This window comes from Nanorana parkeri, unplaced genomic scaffold, assembly GCF_000935625.1.
Source record: "Nanorana parkeri isolate BGI_ZX_2015 unplaced genomic scaffold, ASM93562v1 scaffold1601, whole genome shotgun sequence".
NCBI lineage: Eukaryota > Metazoa > Chordata > Amphibia > Anura > Dicroglossidae > Nanorana > Nanorana parkeri.
The window spans coordinates 336,699-354,621 of NW_017307869.1; the positions used below are offsets into that span (position 1 = coordinate 336,699).

A 17,923-nucleotide genomic window follows, 5' to 3' on the forward strand; every position below is an offset into this window, starting at 1 on the left:
ACATGTTTTCCATTAGCAGTTGTCCCAGTTCTCTTCTGTGCGCTACAAAACACAGCCCCCCGCCCCCAACCCTCCCCATGTAATAGAGATGAGGAGAGGTGGAGGTATTCTGTAGTCCTGTGCTAGAATGACAACGTGGCTTCTTCATAAATCCAGTACAGTGAGCGTTGTCACCCTAGCACAGGAAGTGTGTTACTGATAGAATCACTTGTTGAAAATAAAGAAAAAAACCTGAAAAAAGAAAAGGAATACAGCCGCCACATGTAAGGAGCGGTAAGCTGCAATATAAATTACATTTCTGTTCTTGGGGTTAGATACACTTTGGGGCTGTTTTTTAAAAGTTCCGCCCAATTATTTACATGGCACTAGTGCCACTAGGTGGTGCTGAGGAGCATAGGTATTTCCTTTACTTCTCAAGGCCATGTAGGGGTGCTTATGCCGTGCGAATGGCATCCGTCCAGCCTTGTGCCAGCCAGACCATTTATAAATCAGCCCCATTACATAAACATCCACCAGTTCTCTATTCCGAATGCCAAACGATCAGCAATCTGGTTTCAGCTGTTTATGATTAACACATAACATTGTTTGTTACTTTTTTTGCAGACACCATAGACCAGGCAACTCCAGCTGTGCTTTAACTACAAAGCCCATCATGCATCTGGCTCTGGGAGTCATGCCTGTGGCTGTCAGAGTCTTGCAATGCCTCATGGGACTTGTGGTTCCACAACAGCTGGAGGGCCGGAGTTGCCCACCCCTGTCATAGATCGATGGCAGGGTGGCACATCTCCATTTCTGGAAGGTCAGGGGTTGTGGGTAGGGATGCACCGATAGCGTTTTTTCGATTACCGATATTTGTTTTTCCGGTACTCGCCGAAACCAAATACCGATACCGCAAGTCCCATTAAGGAAGCCGGGCAGCGTGTAAAGACTCGCCACCTTGCTTCCCGATCAGCAGGGAAGCCGTCTCCATGCTTCCTTGTCACCAGGTGACGAGAAAGCATTGAGCCGGCTTTCTGGCTAATCAGGAAGCTGGGCGCAGTGTAATGACGCAGCGCCTGGCTTCCTGATTGGCCGGGAAGCCGACTCCATGCTCCCTCGTCACCAGCCGCCTCAGGTCTGTAATAACTCGCCGTCCAGGCTGTCTGATTGGCCAGCTTCCCGACCAATCAGGAATCAAGTGACGAAAGAGCATGGAGCCGTCTTCCCAGCCAATCAGGAAACGGGGCAGTGTGTAATGACTCACTGCCCGGCTTCCTGATACAGGAAGTATCGGGCTAGGCATTGGAGCATTTGGGCGAGTACGAGTACTCAGCCAAATACTCGGCATTGGCACCGATACTTATACTAGTGCATCCCTAATTGTGGGGGCTGACAATTTCCTTAAAGGAGAACTATGGGGTCAGGGCTTTTCCCCATAGTTCTCCTCAGGTTAACGGGAGGACACAAACTAGCGTCCTCCCGTCACCCAAAGCTCAGTATATACAGTTCGCGGTATACTGAGACTCCGCAGCCGGAACGGATGCCGACAATTCTGCCTGGATCCACCCAGCTGCGTGAGTGACAGCTGGCTCTGCCCATCTAGAGGCAGAGCCAGCTGTTCCCGCCCCCTCCCCCTTCCGTTCCGCCAGCGCTGGAGGATCGGACTGGGGAGGGGGGAATCCTTGCAGGGAGCCGTGAGTGACAGTCACGGCTCTCTGCAGAGACAGGATCGAGAAGTGAGCGAGCGACGGCATGTGTTCTTTCACTTCCCGATCAATTGAGCCGACCTGTGTCACACATCGGCTCGAACTATGAGGCCGAGTGATTTTCACTCACCTCATAGTTCTCCTTTAGGGGCTCATTCACACCAGCCTGGGCCATTGTGGTACGGTAAAGGCATGCACGTTGTGTCACACGTTAACAAGTCTTGAATTAGGGCAGCCTATTTGTTTGAAGAGGGTTCCCAACCCACCCAGCATAAAATCAAGCATGCGGCATTTTCGGCAGTCAGTGTGTTGCTGTGTGTTCTGCTGCTATGCATGCCCGTCAGCAAAGTGCGTTGCAGGCGTCATTTAGGATAATTGCCACTGCATCACACCAATGCCTTTAGGCCCCTTCCACATGGGCTGATCAGGAGGGGGTCCATGCCCGGATTCCCTCTTGTCCAGAGCAACACGGATTGTATGTCACTACTGTCACATCACTCACGTTCTTCCAGTTTTTTTTCTTCATCTTGTGATGGAGGAAAGAACTAAAGCTGCCGGACCCCATGTCGGTGAATGGGGAGTCAGATTTCAATGGAACGTCCTTTTGTATAGACTCGGCTGCCCATAGACTAGCATTGGGCATCTGATCAGGCCCGCTTAAAAAACTGAGAGGCTGACCCAATCGGACCGCCCGTGTGGAAGGGGCCGTAAGGTGCGATAATGTGAATGGGGACTCTGTTACTGTTCTCAAAAGATGAAATAAAGACCTTCCAGCAAATCAAACAGTACTCGCCTCGCATGAACTCCACTGACTTGAAAAGGATCTTGCTCAGAGATGTTCTGCATAGACGTGTGCGATTCGTTTAGTTCCGAATCGAAATTCGGACGAGTTTTCGGAACTTCGGACATTCTGATGTATCCAAATTCCTAATTACAGATATAACGAATGCAAACGAATCCGAATTTCCATTTCCGAAATTCGTTAGCGGTAGTTCATTCGTTTTGTTTTTTATTCTTTTTGTTCGTTTGTTCGTTGAAGCAAAGTGCCTTTAGAGAAGGAGAAAAAAATTTCCCCCTTTAAATCTCACTTTGTTGCGAACGAACGAACCGAATAAGAAACGAAACGAACATACGAACGAACTACCGCTAACAAATTTCGTCCGAATCCGAATTGACTCTTACACCCGAATCCCGAAAAACAAAATAACACAAATCCGAATCAAAACGATACTAAACTAATTTTTAGCCAGTGCACATGTCTAGTTCTGCATTTGGCGCTTTGGGAGGTGTCAGATACTGGCATCCCCGCTGCACTCTGTGGTTTCCTCCACGGGCTCCTATGTCACTATAGGACACAGTGGTGATGTAGTGGCCGGTGGAAGGAACCACAATGCACAGCGGGGAATCGGGCTTCCGACAGACCTGGAAGTGTGCCAAATGCTGGAGATCTTTTACCAAGATTATCTCTTCAACCAGGTGGAATTCGACGGCTTCAGCAGCAGGATTGGAAAGTACTCTTTATTGTCAGTGAAGACTTTGTGTAATCGTTGGACAATAGCGAGTCATTTTAGGGACTCGAGCAAACCAGTGTTTTGCACAGGCATGGCAGGATACCTCCCTCCCCAGCAGCACATTCATTTCTTCTCTTCCCACTGCTCTGTTCAGCGAGCGAAGAAGTTACCCGCCACTTCCAGGTATGGATGAGCAGGTGACTTGCTCCATGTGACAACTCTGGGCCAATCATCAGCGCTGTCACACAGGTAAAAGCCATAGGCCTGGGTAAGGCACAATGTGAGCAACTTATAGCTGACACAGGGAGGCTTTTCCTGTCTCTGATAGCGGAACGTAGCAGTGGGGGAGTGAAGGTATGTGCTCCATCAAGTGCCTACTACAGCTCTGATACCTATATCTAACATGGAGCCACAGGCAAGAGTAAGGGTGGAAGTACACCAAAAATAATAGTGCGGTCATGGTTGTGGGATGGGATGGTTGCTTTAAAGCCCCATTTACACTTTTGCGATGCGTGAATGCACATCGTGTGTGCATGTGATTTTTCCACCGTTGCTGCACATTAGCCCATTCTTTCGATTGGGCTGCCGCACGCGGCAAAGAAGCTTGTGCAGCATTTTCAGCTGCGAGCTTCCTGCGGTTTTTGACAGCGTGTTTGACGTGCATCCACGCAGCTGTCCCACGCAGGCACTATAGCGAGAGCTGAGTGATCATGTGACCACTTATCGTTCCGCTCCCTTCTCCTTGCAGAGAGCAGGAACTGACAGTCATCGCTCCCTGCAAGGATTTCCTCCTCCTCTCTATGCTCCTCCAGCGCTCATTGGTGGAACAGATTTGGTAGGGAACTGGCGCAGCTGGCTCTAGAGACGAAGCTAGCTGACAGGCAGCCAAGTTGGATCCCAATATTGTCAGGCAGGGGGGTTGGGTGCTGGCGGTGCACAGTCAGGGTGGGTTGGGTGCTGGCGGTGCACGTTCAGGGTGAGTTGGGTGCTGGCAGTGCATGTTCAGGATGAGTTGAGTGCTGGCGGTGCACGGTCATGGTGAGTTGGGTGCTGGCAGTTCACGTTCAAGGCGAGTTGGGTGCCGACGGTGCACTTCAGGGTGGGTTAGGTACTGGTGGTGCAGGGTCAGCGTGAGTTGGGTGCTGTCGGTGCACGGTCATGGTGAGTTGGGTGCTGGCAGTGCACGTTCAAGGCGAGTTGGGTGCCGACGGTGCACTTCAGGGTGGGTTAGGTACTGGTGGTGCAGGGTCAGCGTGAGTTGGGTGCTGTCGGTGCACGGTCATGGTGAGTTGGGTGCTGGCAGTGCACGTTCAAGGCGAGTTGGGTGCCGACGGTGCACTTCAGGGTGGGTTAGGTACTGGTGGTGCAGGGTCAGCGTGAGTTGGGTGCTGTCGGTGCACGGTCATGGTGAGTTGGGTGCTGGCAGTGCACGTTCAAGGCGAGTTGGGTGCCGACGGTGCACTTCAGGGTGGGTTAGGTACTGGTGGTGCACGGTCAGGGTGAGTTGGGTGCTGGCGGTGCACAGTAAGAGTAAATTGGGTGCCTGCGGTGCACAGTCAGGGTGAATTGGGTGCTGGTGGTGCACGTTCATGGTGGGTTGAGTGCTGGTGGTGCACGGTCAGGGTGGGCTGGGTGCTGGCGGTGCACGTTCATGGTGGGTTGAGTGCTGGTGGTGCACGGTCAGGGTGGGCTGGGTGCTGGCGGTGCACGTTCAGGGTGGGTTGGTGGCTCCTGCATCATCCGCCTCTGGCCGGCGTCCAGCCCAGCTGACTGGTTGCCTTAAGCTGGGTGGGACACTGGCCAGAGCATCTCAGTTTGCTGAGAGCTGGCCAGGGAGATGTGTATGGCCATTAATATGTCTTTCCGCCTGGCTCTTAGCAACCTGGGACGCTCTGGCTGGAAAGGGGAGCAGCAGGTACGCTGCAAACATTATTCTGCACGGCAGCCATGTCACTCTGCCGCCCCAAACACATGCCTCATTATAAGGACCGCTCTGCCTCTACTTCACTTATGTATTTATATTGGCTTTAACTTTTGATCTGCCTGCGCTTACAGGATCTCATTGGTACATAACACATAAAGATTAGACCAAAACAACAATAACTGATGACAAAATGTACCTTTTTTTATTGGAAAAAAATAGTAACGGCAATTTCTATGCACATTTACCCTATTTAACCTCATACGACTTTCCCCAACCAACTCTGGAAATGGGAAAAAAACGGTTTATATAAAAGTATTGTAATTCACTGAGTAGTACGCTGCGACAGATCTGTAGTAATCCCAGCCTCATTTTTTTTTTTAGCAACACGGACATGAAGCATTGTAAATTCCTAATTCTGTAACTTCAAACTGTGCTTTCCGAGTTGATTTAGTATCTAGTTTACAGAGTAAATGAAGTACAAACTTTCCCTCCGCTGACCTGCCCGCCCTGAATCAAAGGAATTGTAAAAATTGTATCATTGTGCTGTTGTAAAATAAAGAAAAACACATCTAGACACTTGCATGCCTTCAAGAACTGTCAATGGATAAATAATTGTCTTTTACGGTAAAGGTCGGTAGTTGAAACTGGTGGGTGGTAAAAAATTAAAAATGACCCAATTGTTGGAAAAGGAATTGTTGAAGATTTCTGATAGAACAAATAAGAAACGGTAAACTGCTGAAGCTTAAAGGGTAAGTCCATCTAAAAATGATATGTTAACGATGGAGGCGTCTCGTTGGTTGGGTCACTAGAGTTTCAGATCTCTTGGAGACTCCATCAGCAAGCTGTCTCTGCCATAGTTCCCCATCTCGGTTTCCTCAATAAAGCCAGAAACCAGAACCCCAATAAAGAAGCCAGAACCCCCCTTATAATCTTAGTAGAAGATAGATACACTATATGGCCAAAGCTGAGTTGACACCCGGTCATCTATACAGCCAAAAGTATGTTGTCACCCCTCCAATGTATTGAGTTCATGTGCTTCCAGGAAAGGAGGTTATTATTGTGAATACTAAAAATGTAAAAAGAGCAACCAGGCAGGCTTTCTATTGCAGAAAAGTCATACTAAGGGGTGTATATAGTAAACATTCGCACAGCAAACATCTAAGTATTAGATTCCCAGTGGATTATGGTCACTAGATTGGGCAGAGGAACATAGGAACATCTTATGGTCCTCAGTTCCATCTAGTGACCATAATGCACTGCAAATATAAATCTTACAAGTTCGCAGAGCTATTAGCTCTGTGACCATTTATACATATACATCTTACAGGGCTTTTCACTAAGGGTTTGGAGAAGGGAACAATCTAGGACAACATAGCTGAACTGGAAAGTGAGCCGAATTGGAGAATTTTTCCAAATCAGCTATTTTGGCCAAGATTGTAGGAAAGCACAGATACCGATACTAGTATCAGTATCTGTTCCAATACAGAGTATTTGGGCGAGTACTTGTACTCGCCCAAATGCTCCGATGCCTAGCCCGATACTTCCTGTATCAGGAAGCCGGGCAGCGCGTTATTACACGCTGCCAGGCTTCCTGATTGGCCGAGAAGCCGGCTCCATGCTCCCTCGTCACTGACGAGAGAGCATGGAACCGGCTTACCGGACAATCAGGAAGTCGGGCAGCATCTAATGACGCGCTGCCCGGCTTCCTGATTGGTTGGGAAGCTGGCCAATCAGGAAGTCGGGCGCCATGTAATGACGCAGCGCCCGGCTTTGTGGTTGGCTGGAAAGCCGGCTTCATGCTCCCTCGTCACCTCATGACGAGGGAGCATGGAGCCGGCTTCCCGGCCAGTCAGGAAGCCGGGCGCCGCGTCATTACACGGTGCCCGGCTTCCATGATTGGCCAGCAAGCCGGCTCCATGCTTTCTCGTCACATAGTGACGAGAAGCATGGGGATGGCTTCCTTGCTAATCGAGAAGCCGGGTGGCGAGTCATTACACGCCGCCTGGCTTCCTGAATGGGACTTCCGGTACTCGGTATCGGCGAGTACCGGTAAAAAAATATTGGTACTCGATACCGAAATACCAGTATCCGTGCATCCCTACTAGATTGTTCACTTCTCCTGCCTTCTCCAAAACTCTTCACCCTTTAGTGAATAACCCTGTTAGTCTCTTCTGCAATAAAAGACTCTTACCTACCTGTTCACCTTTTTATTTTCAATCTACAATGCATGCACAGCTCAGTGTAAAAATTTGGCATATGGCGGGATGAATGAACTTCCACGCCTGTGCAGGAATTACATCATGACACAGCCAATCAAGATGGCCGAATATCCCGAACCCCCAAAGACCGGGAAACAATGTAGTATATGCGGGAGTTACATGATCCTGGCATGGCAAATCAAGAACCTCGAAGATCCCGAAGCTGGAAGAAGACCTGGGGAAGATGTAGGTGCCGGTGAGGAAGCTCACAGATGTCACATGGCTGAAGGGGAGGCGAGTCTGAGCCGCTGCTAGGCTCAGTCTTTATGCATAAGTCATTCTCTGTAGAAGTTGACTGTGATGAACGAAAGGGTCTTAAAGGATCCATCGTCTTTTCCTGGTCCTTGTCTCGGATACCAGGTTTATCTATAGTTCCCTTTAAGGAGTGCCTGTGAGATATTCCAGTAGGCACATCCTCATTTGGATTATCACGTAGGGATGATGATACCTGAACAGACTACAAGTCAATACTTTGTGAATATGCAGGAACTTGACTGTCCATAGATAGTGACCTTCGAAGAAGACTCTTAAAAGGTGGACTGCTATGGTCAATCTGTTGGTCTGAGGATCTGGCAGAAGGCGGTCCAAGTCCCATCAGTTTCGTAACTAAGCCCCACTGTAAGACTCCAACAGCCGCAGGGATTTTATCACATCTGGAGAGCAGAGGTTGCCTGCCCCTGTTTTAGACAATTGTGCGCTTCCAACTTTGTGGCAACAGGTTGGGGAAGCCTCTTTTTCTGTTCCAGTAAAACTGCTCTTGTGCACAAAGCCAGCTCCATAAAGACATGGTTTGATGACTTTTGTGTGAAGGAACTCAAGTGGCCAGCACAGAGCCCTGACCTCAACCCTACTGAACACCTTTGGGGTGAATCGGAATGCTAAGGTCTCCTTGTTTAATATAAGTACTTGACCTGACAAAGGCTCTTTTTGGCTAAATTGGCAAAAAAATTGGCAAACACACTCGAAAGCCTTCACAGATGAGTGGAGACTGTTGCAAGAGGGAATGGGGGGCGACTGCATATTATTGTCTACGTCTGTGAAGGTTCTCATTCATCCAGGTCATGATATATCTGTAAAAAAATAAGTCAAGGCAACTGGACCTGCTGCATTTTTCTTGGAAGACGTTTCACTGGTCGTCCGACCAGCTTTCTCAATTCAAAATGACTTGTACAAAAATTATCTGGGAATAAATATGGTGAATGTCACTCCAATTCACATAATAGTCACAACCAGGTGTTGATTGTATTGCATAATTGGAGAAACTCAGAAGGGTCTTTAAAAAACATCACATCCCTGTCTAATTTAAAGCCAGCAATACACTGAGGCAACAACTGGTTCACCCAAAAGACCCAACGCCAAAACACAAGATGAACAACATTGTGTGTGCAGTCCAGTGCAGCGAGAAATGCTCAGAATTGTATGTCGGTGAAACAAAATAGCAGCTACACCAGCGTATGGCACAGCATAGAAGAGCCAAACCCTCTGGTCAGGATTCAGCAGTGTACCTACATCTAAAAGGAAAAGGTCACTATGTCAGGAAAGGAAAAACAAAAATAACACATATATTGTAGCACCGGGGGGGTTCAGTTGTGCGTTTGTTCGTGACTCCACAAACTGAACGCGGTCTTAAAGGTCCTGTGACACAGTTTACACATGAACTGGCGTTTGAAGGTAATGGCTGAAAGAGGGGGGGCGTGGTAAAAAAGAGTATCTGATTCTTGAGGGGCAAAGCCTTTTTCGTTCGCGCCCGATTTTTCTGGAAAAGACGGCCGCCTCTCCGGCTCTATAGGCGGTATTTTAGGTGGCGGAGGTGGCGGGGGAGGTGGAGGCGGAGATGGAGAGCTGACAGGAGCGCAAGCTTCTGGCTCTTTAAAAGAAGACGAATCTTCACCTTGTGCCATGTGCGACTGAAAGTGGCTCCAAAGTCGAAAGTTCGTCCGGAAGGCTTTGTTGCATACGTGACAGATGAAAGGCTTGACCGAGCACAAGAGTTCCTGGTGGCGCTCCAGCTGCTTATGAACTGTAAACGTTTTCCCGCATTTTTCGCACGACCACCTGCCGCGCTCGGAGCCAGCCACGTCTTCCTGTTGACCGTAGACAGCTTCCGAGCTATCGTCCATCTCATCTGCGGGCTCTTCCTTAATTTTAACATTGAACTGCTTGGAAACGCTAAGGTCCTCCGGGAGGCAGTTTGAATCCTCAGAATCGAAGTTCATGTGTTCCGAAGAGTCGCTATAAACGCCGTCGTCTTTCGATGCGAGAAAGCTGTCGCCCTTGCCGGACTCGGACAAAGACGGCAACCTTGGCGGGATGCCGACCTCTCCGTTGTGATCGAGCACGGGCAGTGAAAAGTTTTCCGTCGGCGTCATTGTGTTTTGGTTGTGGACTTCGACTTGATGACGCCAGATGCTGAAAGAAGATTTAAATGTTCGCATGCACTCGAGGCATGTCAGCTTCTTATATTCGCACTTTGGTTCATGCTCGTTTTTCTGCTCCGGGGTTGAAAACCGCAGGCTGCAGTAAGGGCACAGCGTAGCATTTCTGCACATGCGTTCGTGGTTCCCCTGTTCGAGAAACGAAGCAAACTTTACATTGCAGAGCCGGCAGGGATACACCTCCTTGCTCTCCTCTGGGCTCTTCGGGGGAGAAGCTACCTTAGGCCTGATGCTCTTGTTGCTATACGTAGATTTTTCTTCCGGATGCATTTTGAGGTGTTGTTTATACTGCGTGAGGAACCGGTAAGATTTCCCACACTGGTTGCAAGTGAAAGCAGCTTTGGTTCTCGATCTCAAGCTTCTTTTCATGGCTTGTGCTTGGCTGCTAGAAGATCCAGGAAAGCCTGATTTGCTTCGTCGCAACTTAAACATAAGGGCTTTTTTAATTTCCCGCTCCCTTACAATGTCTATTAACTTCCTTTGGAATCTTTCGTCCAAAACTGTCTGTGCGTTCGAAGCAGGCGACGGGTTCTTCATTATGCCGTGTTGCGTCTGGCAGTGCGTCCACACTTTAAAATTCGTGTGGAACCTTTTGTAGCAAATGTCGCACGAGTAGGGTTTTTCGGGGTTATGGTACATGTTAACGTGACGGTGAAGGCCGGCTGTCGATCGAAAGATTTTAAGGCAGTGTTTACATTTGAACTTTTTGTTTTGAAGGATATCCGGCGCTGCGATGACCATCTCCTTGCTATCATCCGAGTCCGAGAAATCGCCAAGGGCTGCAAAGTTTCCATCAGATTCGGGGGAACTACTCCTTTTCAATCTTACTCTTAAAGGTGGCATTCTTTTTTCAGGCGGATTTTTTCTTTTAGCTGAATGCGGAGGGCGTTCGGATTTAACAGGAAACGCCCTACTTCTTTTCTGGGCGGCATCTCCTACGGTTATTCGCATCACCTCTGATGGCTCCGAAGCGGGGCTGCTAGGCTCAGTCTTTATGCATACGTCATTCTCTGTAGAAGTTGACTGTGATGAACTAAAGGGTCTTAAAGGATCCATTGTCTTTTCCTGGTCCTTGTCTCGGATACCAGGTTTATCTAGAGTTCCCTTTAAAGAGTGCCTTTGAGATATTCCAGTAGGCACATCCTCATTTGGATTATCACGTGGGGATAATGATACCTGAACAGACTGCAAGTCAATACTTTGCGAATATACAGGAACTTGGCTGTCCATAGATAATGACCTTCGAAGAAGACTCTTAACAAGTGGACCGCTACGGTCAATCTGTGGGCCTGAGAATCTGGCAGAAGGCGCAACAAGTCCCAGCTGAGGATAACTCAGAACGTTTCTTTCATCTTTCATTTCCAAAGCGTCTTTTTCCGGTTTCTGTGACGAATACAGAGGTTCCGTTGAGCCAAGTAAAGATGCTGATGCCAATTTCCTCTTCAAAATCTCATTTCCCCTTGGATATGATCCAGCAGAAGGATGGTCATTGTGATAATCATCGTGTCCTTCAGATACTTTTTGATGAAATGTTGCTTTTCGCTTTAGCGAACCACTTAAGGGTGGCTCACCTGAGTTAGAGAGCCCATGCCACTTCCTTTCAGAAGACAAGAAACCGGCAAGGGAATCACCCGGTCGCATGTGATGCTTAACAGAACTCGCTTTCCCCAATGATGTTGAAGGCTTTGTCTGGCTTTTGTCCTGACTACACGAGTCTCTGCTTTGGACCTCATTTCTGCTTTGACAGACGATAACGCTTCTTTGCTGAGACCCACTTTCATCTTCCTCATGGAGAGACGACTTCTTGCTGGGAGAAGAAAATGGTGCCTGTGGGGTTTTGGAAAGAATATTGGTCAGGAAACTTATTCCAAGGCTGTATCCTAATTCCTGAACTGCTGCAAGACTTCCTTTTTCAACAAACAGCGATGACGAATAGATGTAGTTCAAGACGTTCTCAAACGCGTCAGCCTCGCAAAAGTCCAGCTGAAAGACCGCCTGAGACTCGTTGTTTTTGTCCGTGAACAGACTGTGAAAGTATTCGCTGCTGGCGGCCAAGACGTTTTTGTGTGCTCTAAATTTCTGGTCACCGACTATCAGAAGAACATCGCACAGCTGACCTTTCAGACGCTCCTCGTTTAACGAACTTAGAATGGAAATCGCATGAGCTGGATTTATGTAATGTAGAAGGCCATCCATTGTTCTGAAAAACCTAGAAACAAAACAAAACACAACCATGCATGAACATTTGCGCTACAGGTTCTCTTGAATTTATTGTATATCATTTGGTGCGCTAGAAGAGGAAACACTTTATTCATTTCATAGATGGAAAGGCTTAACTAGCAGGGTTCTTCACAAAAGGGTGAAGAGTTTGGAGAAGACAGGAGAAGTGAACAATCTAGGACAGAATAGCTGATTTAGAAAAATTCTCCAATTCAGCTCACTTTCCAGTTCAGCTATGTTGGCCTAGATCAGGGATGGCCAAACTCCGGCCCTACAGCTGTGGTGAAACTACAAATCCCATGAAGCATCTCTCTCCTGGATTCATGTCTGTGGCTCTGAGAATCTTGCAAAGCCTCATGGGATTCATAGTTCCACCACAGCTGGAGGGTCGCAGTTTGGCCATCCCTGGCCTAGATTGTTCCCTTCTCCTGAAATCTCCAAACTCTTCACCCCTTTGTGAATAACCCTGTATGTATTTATAACAACAATGCCTCTCAGCTCATACCAATTCAAAACTGACAACAGCAGATACTGATGAAGGGGCATCCCGAGCCCGGGTGTCACCCGGAGCGGTTACCGTGTGACACCCCGCCATGACGTCACCACGCATGCCGTGACGTCTTGGTGATGGGCACCGGCAGAGAGAGGAGGGGACAGTCACCGGAGGGATAAGGTATGCCACCGGGTCCCCTCCTCTCTCCCGAAACTGTCAGGCGCTCGGTCCATAACCGAGTGTCCGACTTTTCAGGTGGGGGGTGACACCAAAATGACTGTCGGTCATTTTGGTGTCACCCCTCTAATGGTAGGATAACATAGACACCGGCACTCCAAGTAATGAATCAATGGCGTCCGTTTATTGACGCATGAAACATAGCACGATGCATCAAAAAGGCTTTTCGATGCATTGTGCTACTGTATGTTTTATGCGTCAATAAACAGACGCCATTGATTCATTACTTGCAATGCCCGTGTCTACGTTGTTCTGTGATTATAGACGGTTGCCATCCTTCGACTGCCGCAGCACCCGTCTTTTTTATAAGGAACATCGGTTTTGAGTGCGATGGGTTAATGGACTGTACCCCTCTAATGGTGTCACCCGAGTGCGGCCCGCACCCCCCTAGTGACGCCACTGTACTGATGTAATGCCTACATTGGATGTGAACTGCCACCTTTTTTTTTTATAGGTAATTTATAATAAACATCTGACTACTACTAATACTCAATGGATCCATGTCCACATTGACCCCCTCCCACTTCCTGTACGCAGATATGTGGCAGCACAGAGGAGAGCCTTCTTGCATGCTGCCACATATATGTGTAACAATTTGTTTTCCGGTTCAGTACGCTCAATGTGTGCTCCCAGCACTGTGACCACCCTGTCACCAACAGCTTCAGGTCGCAGCGTAAAGAGGGAGAACAAGTTGGACAGGCTCCTGATCAGGTGATCACTGTGACAGCCAATCACATTATTGGGAAGCCCATTAAACAGCTCAGGCATTAAAGTTAGGAACATGCCTTCAGCATTAAGGGGGTAGAGGTGTCCCCTGCATACCATACAGCACTTAGGACCTTTAATGCTATGGAATAGCCATGGTGCTCCCAGTGCAACATCAAACGTGGTCACAAAGGTGGACTACGCCTTTAACATTGCTGCTACCCACTTATGTCATACAGCACTGGCAGACGACCCCTTTATACAGACTGTCGGCTTTACACTGGAAGCGATTCTGATGGCTGAGCAGCCGCCAGATCGCTTCCAGGGGCCGGTGTAGTGCCCCCCCTCCCCTTTGCTTCCAGGGCTCCGCTACCCCTTCTGCGGGCACAGGATCGGCTTCGCTGGTGTCAGCGGAAAGAAGGGAATGAGACCGGCGAACATTTGTTATCCGATCTCCTCGCCCGCTGAATGGGACCAGAAGCGACTCTGACTGCATCACTTCCTGTCCCTCAGCTGTCATTGCTCGGATGCAGAAGCTGAGGAAGAAGCTATTGGAGCACGATCCAGCTTCTTTGGAGTGGAAAGGTGACACTAGGAGTCTAATAGACCCCTAATGTTACCTTAAAGAGAACCTGTCACCTTCAATGTGTTATCACATAGGGGGATTGTATGTCTCCTATGTGATAGCAATAAAGTTAAGGAAAAAAAAAGTAAAAATAATAATAAAAAGGAAAGTTTCCAGGCCAACACGACCGCGTGCGTATTAACAAACACGCGTTGGGTGCGCCTACGTACGGAAAAGACGCTCACGCTACACTTTAAGTGATGACCTGTAGGGGCCTTTAAAGCGTTTCCTATGGAGAATTTTGGGTACCGTATTTTTTTGTTTTCAACGTTTCACGAACGCACGCAATGTTTATCCTGGGCATGTGGGGTATCTAGTAAAAATAAAGCACAAGGAGCGCCTTCATAGTGTAACACTAATTTATTGTAAATAAAAAAAAGCCAGCTGAAAAGCTACTTACAAACCAGCCATGATAAACGAGCATTAAAAGATAGGATCTCAGAATGACATGAAGATGGGTGAACGAAATGTCGGCAGGTAATGAAGGTGCTCGTGCTAAACTGAAGCCATCTGCACGCTGACCCTCCTTCAGTTGACGCGTTTCAGAGGCCAAGCCCCTTTCATCAGAACTCAAGGTTACAATAAATTAGTGTTACACCATGGAGGAGCTCCTTGTGCTTTATTGTTACTAGACATCCGGTTTCCCTGAGCTGCCCCCGTGCCTTTGGAGACATTATCAGGAGCAGTTATTGCTTTTTGGCGCCAGTTATTTATTTATAGTTGTACTACTATGTGGGGTATCTATTTATTCATCGTCATCTTTTATATTTTACAAAAAAAAAATAAAATGGGTATTTTATTGTGTTTTTGGGCACTGAAATCAACTTAAGTGTAATTCTTTTACTACATTTTTGGGTTCGATAAAGAATTGCCATTTTATTCTACGGGGTCTTTGCTTTCAGAAAATATATCATGTTTTGGGGGTTCCAAGTAATTTCCAGGCCTAAAATGTGGATCATAACATCAGACATCCCAACTCTCCCGGACGCTCCCGCTATTAGATAGCGGCTCCCAGACACACGGGAGAGAAACATTTTCTCCCCGATCTAGCAGAGTAAACCTATTCTTGCTGTCTGGTTTTTTATTCTGACATCGGAGGCCGCCGGCCGTCAGAAAAAAAAACAAAAAAAACAGCATAGGAATGCATAGCTAGAGACCTATTGGCTATTCCAATTTGCAATATCCAATAGCAAGCTGGCTATTGCATCTGCCCTCTGCTGCTGTCAATCAGCAGAGGTGGACCTGAAGTTCTCCATCAGGTCCTCTACTGCTGATTGACAGCAGCAGAGGGTGGGTGCAATAGCCAGCTTGTTATTGGTAACAGCTGTCAGTATACTAAATAAACCTGCAGATAGCAAGGGGAGCATCATCTTCTTTCCTATCTGCAATCATGTCAGGAGGCTGCTCTCCCCCTAGGGCTAGGGTAGCCACCAGTCTAAATTCAGCTGGACAGTCTGGGTATTGAGCCCTGTATATGCTGTTTCCGGGTAAAAAAAACCCCAAAAAACACCTTGGCAATGAAAGGGTTAAAAGAGGACCTGTCTAAATGGAAGCACTTGCAGCATACTGACACCAGTTTAATGACTTACTCCACCAGGAGGTGGGCAACTTTTGGGGGTAGGGAACTACAAGTCCCTTGAGGCATTGCTAGACTCTGACAGCCAAGCCATAGGTATGATAGGACTTGTAGTAGAATAATTAGTAGATCCGGAAAGTGTCACGAGAGTCAGAATTTCTCTCACAATATTTTAGTTTTGACAGGTTCCCTTTAAGAAAAGAAAAAACAAAACACTCGTCACGTGAAACAGCCACGTAATTCTACGGCGCACGCCATTCTCCCATAGACACACGTCATAGGAGGCGTGGTCTCCAAGAACATGACTTGGGACACACGTAGCGCGAAAATCAACGGCTGGACAACCCCGCCAATAGGAAATGCCCTCAACGCGTCACGTGAGTCAAACCAAGCAGAAACAGCACGCAAGCGCAGTCGGCAACGGCCCCTACTTATACCGGCGCATGCGCACTGCAGCGACTGCCTGCTCAGAAGGGTGTGTGTGTGGGGGAGACAGAGGTAGGCGAGCTGGCAGCTACAAGCGGAGGCGCGCCGTGAAGTGGGAAGTCGTGACCAAATGAACGGAGAACCCACCGCAGGGTTGTTACGTCAGCGTAAGGAAACGGCCTGGCGTTTGGGGAGGCTCTGCGAGAACTTCCGCGCAACCCACCGTCACTCCCGGCCCAGGCTGCGGAGCTTTTCCGTGCGGCGGCCGTCTCCCTCCGGTCCGCGATTCATCCGCGAGCTCCTGCCGCCGTGATTCCATCCATCTTGAATTTGACGTCATCCCACACCAGAGAATGAGGTCATCGCATGGAGCGCTCGTCACGTGCGCGGCGTTCCGATTGGCTGGAGCCGCCGGAGGGGCGGGAGGAGAGGTGGGCGGGGCCGGGGAGAGAGAAAGTGATGATGATTGTTATTGTCATCATCAGCAGCAGGGGCTGACCGGCTGGGGGGGGCTCTCATCTACTTTCCTGGGTCATCACAGCCATGTCATAGTCTAGCCAGGTGCACTACAAGTCCCAGCATGCACACCAGGCAGTCCTGCATTTGTGTAAAATTGCCCCCCCTTTTATAATAAAATCTTTATTATTCTGCACATTGCATTTTGTTTTTATTGCAATATGTGTAAAAGCTGCGAGCGGATTGGCTGCACAATGTTGTGTTGTATATCTCCTGATTTCTTTTATGTTAAAAAGAGTTTAAGGGGCGTTTTCGGCTCATTTACATCGATGTCCCTATAGAGGAAACCGCGCCGTGGTCCTACAGCTCGTACAGACATCATAGAACTCCGAATGTAAAGGATGAGCTGGCAGCTGATTGGATTGGAATCATCCTCCCTATGACGTCACAGAACTCGGAATGTAAAGGATGAGCTGATTGGTTGGACTTAGGGATGTCCCGATTCCCCTTTTTCAGGACCAAGTCCAAGTACTTGCCGATACCAATTACCGATACTTTTTTTTTTTTTTTTTAATACTATATATAGTAATGTACATATAGAGTGCACTGCAACAATAGATTTACAATGATCCTCTGCTAACATGAATGGGTTAAATGATCCATAGTACAGGGCTACATACAGATCATTTATCCATTCATGTTAGCAGAGGATCATTGTAAATGTATAGTCTGCAGTGTATAAGCAGTGTGTACTCTATATATGTATTACATATAGGGTACACACTGCTAATACAATGGAGACAATAGATGTGCAATTAGCCCCTGCTTAACCCCTTCGTGACTGATGACGTGCAGTGTACGTCGCCAGCATCGGGGCTGTTTAAACAGACTCCCGGCGACTTTTGCCGCCGGGACTCTTGTTTAACCAGTTGACATCCGCGGTGTTAAACCCCCTTCCCATCCAGGCCATTTTTCAGTATTCAGCGCTGCGGTACTTTGACTGACATTTATTCCGTCATGCAGCGCTGTACTGAAATTAATTTTATACCCTTTTTTGGGGACAGATAGAGCTTTCTTTTGGTGGTATTTATTCACCACTGGGGGTTTATGGTGCTGTGCGGGAGAGCAGCAACGAGTCAGCGCTGGTCCGGTGGGAGGCGCTCCAGGTGGAGTCCTTTGGGCAGTCGCCGGCCACATACATTAGGACCCCACCTGGAGCTCCGCCCACAGCAGTGACGAGGACATCCCTAGTTGGACTCATCTTCACTATGACATCATAATACTCAGAATGTCAGTAATGAGCTGGCAGCTGATTGGCTGTTATCAGTGTGACAAAACTCATATAACGTACGATAATTTACAGATATACCAG

General features: G+C 48.1%; 1 protein-coding gene across 2 annotated transcripts; it reads right to left on the bottom strand.

The window, feature by feature from the left end:
- Window positions 1-8,928: 8,928 nt before the first annotated feature.
- ZBTB21 (zinc finger and BTB domain containing 21) lies at window positions 8,929-12,013 on the bottom strand. Of its 2 annotated transcripts, XM_018570814.1 has the most exons (2): window positions 10,552-12,013; window positions 8,929-9,963 (listed from the first exon to the last, which is right to left on the bottom strand). In XM_018570814.1, exons 1-2 carry the CDS (start codon window positions 12,007-12,009, stop codon window positions 8,962-8,964), a joined length of 2,460 nt encoding a protein of 819 aa, XP_018426316.1. In that variant the 5' UTR covers window positions 12,010-12,013; the 3' UTR covers window positions 8,929-8,961. The 2 variants fall into 2 exon arrangements, with proteins under 2 accessions (XP_018426316.1, XP_018426315.1); XM_018570813.1 differs by having other exon boundaries at window positions 8,929-12,013.
- Window positions 12,014-17,923: the final 5,910 nt, after the last annotated feature.

What these genes read in the sequence shown, in the direction of transcription:
- ZBTB21 (XM_018570813.1), bottom strand. Translation starts at nt 12,009, where the DNA reads ATGGATGGCCTTCTACATTACATAAATCCAGCTCATGCGATTTCCATT.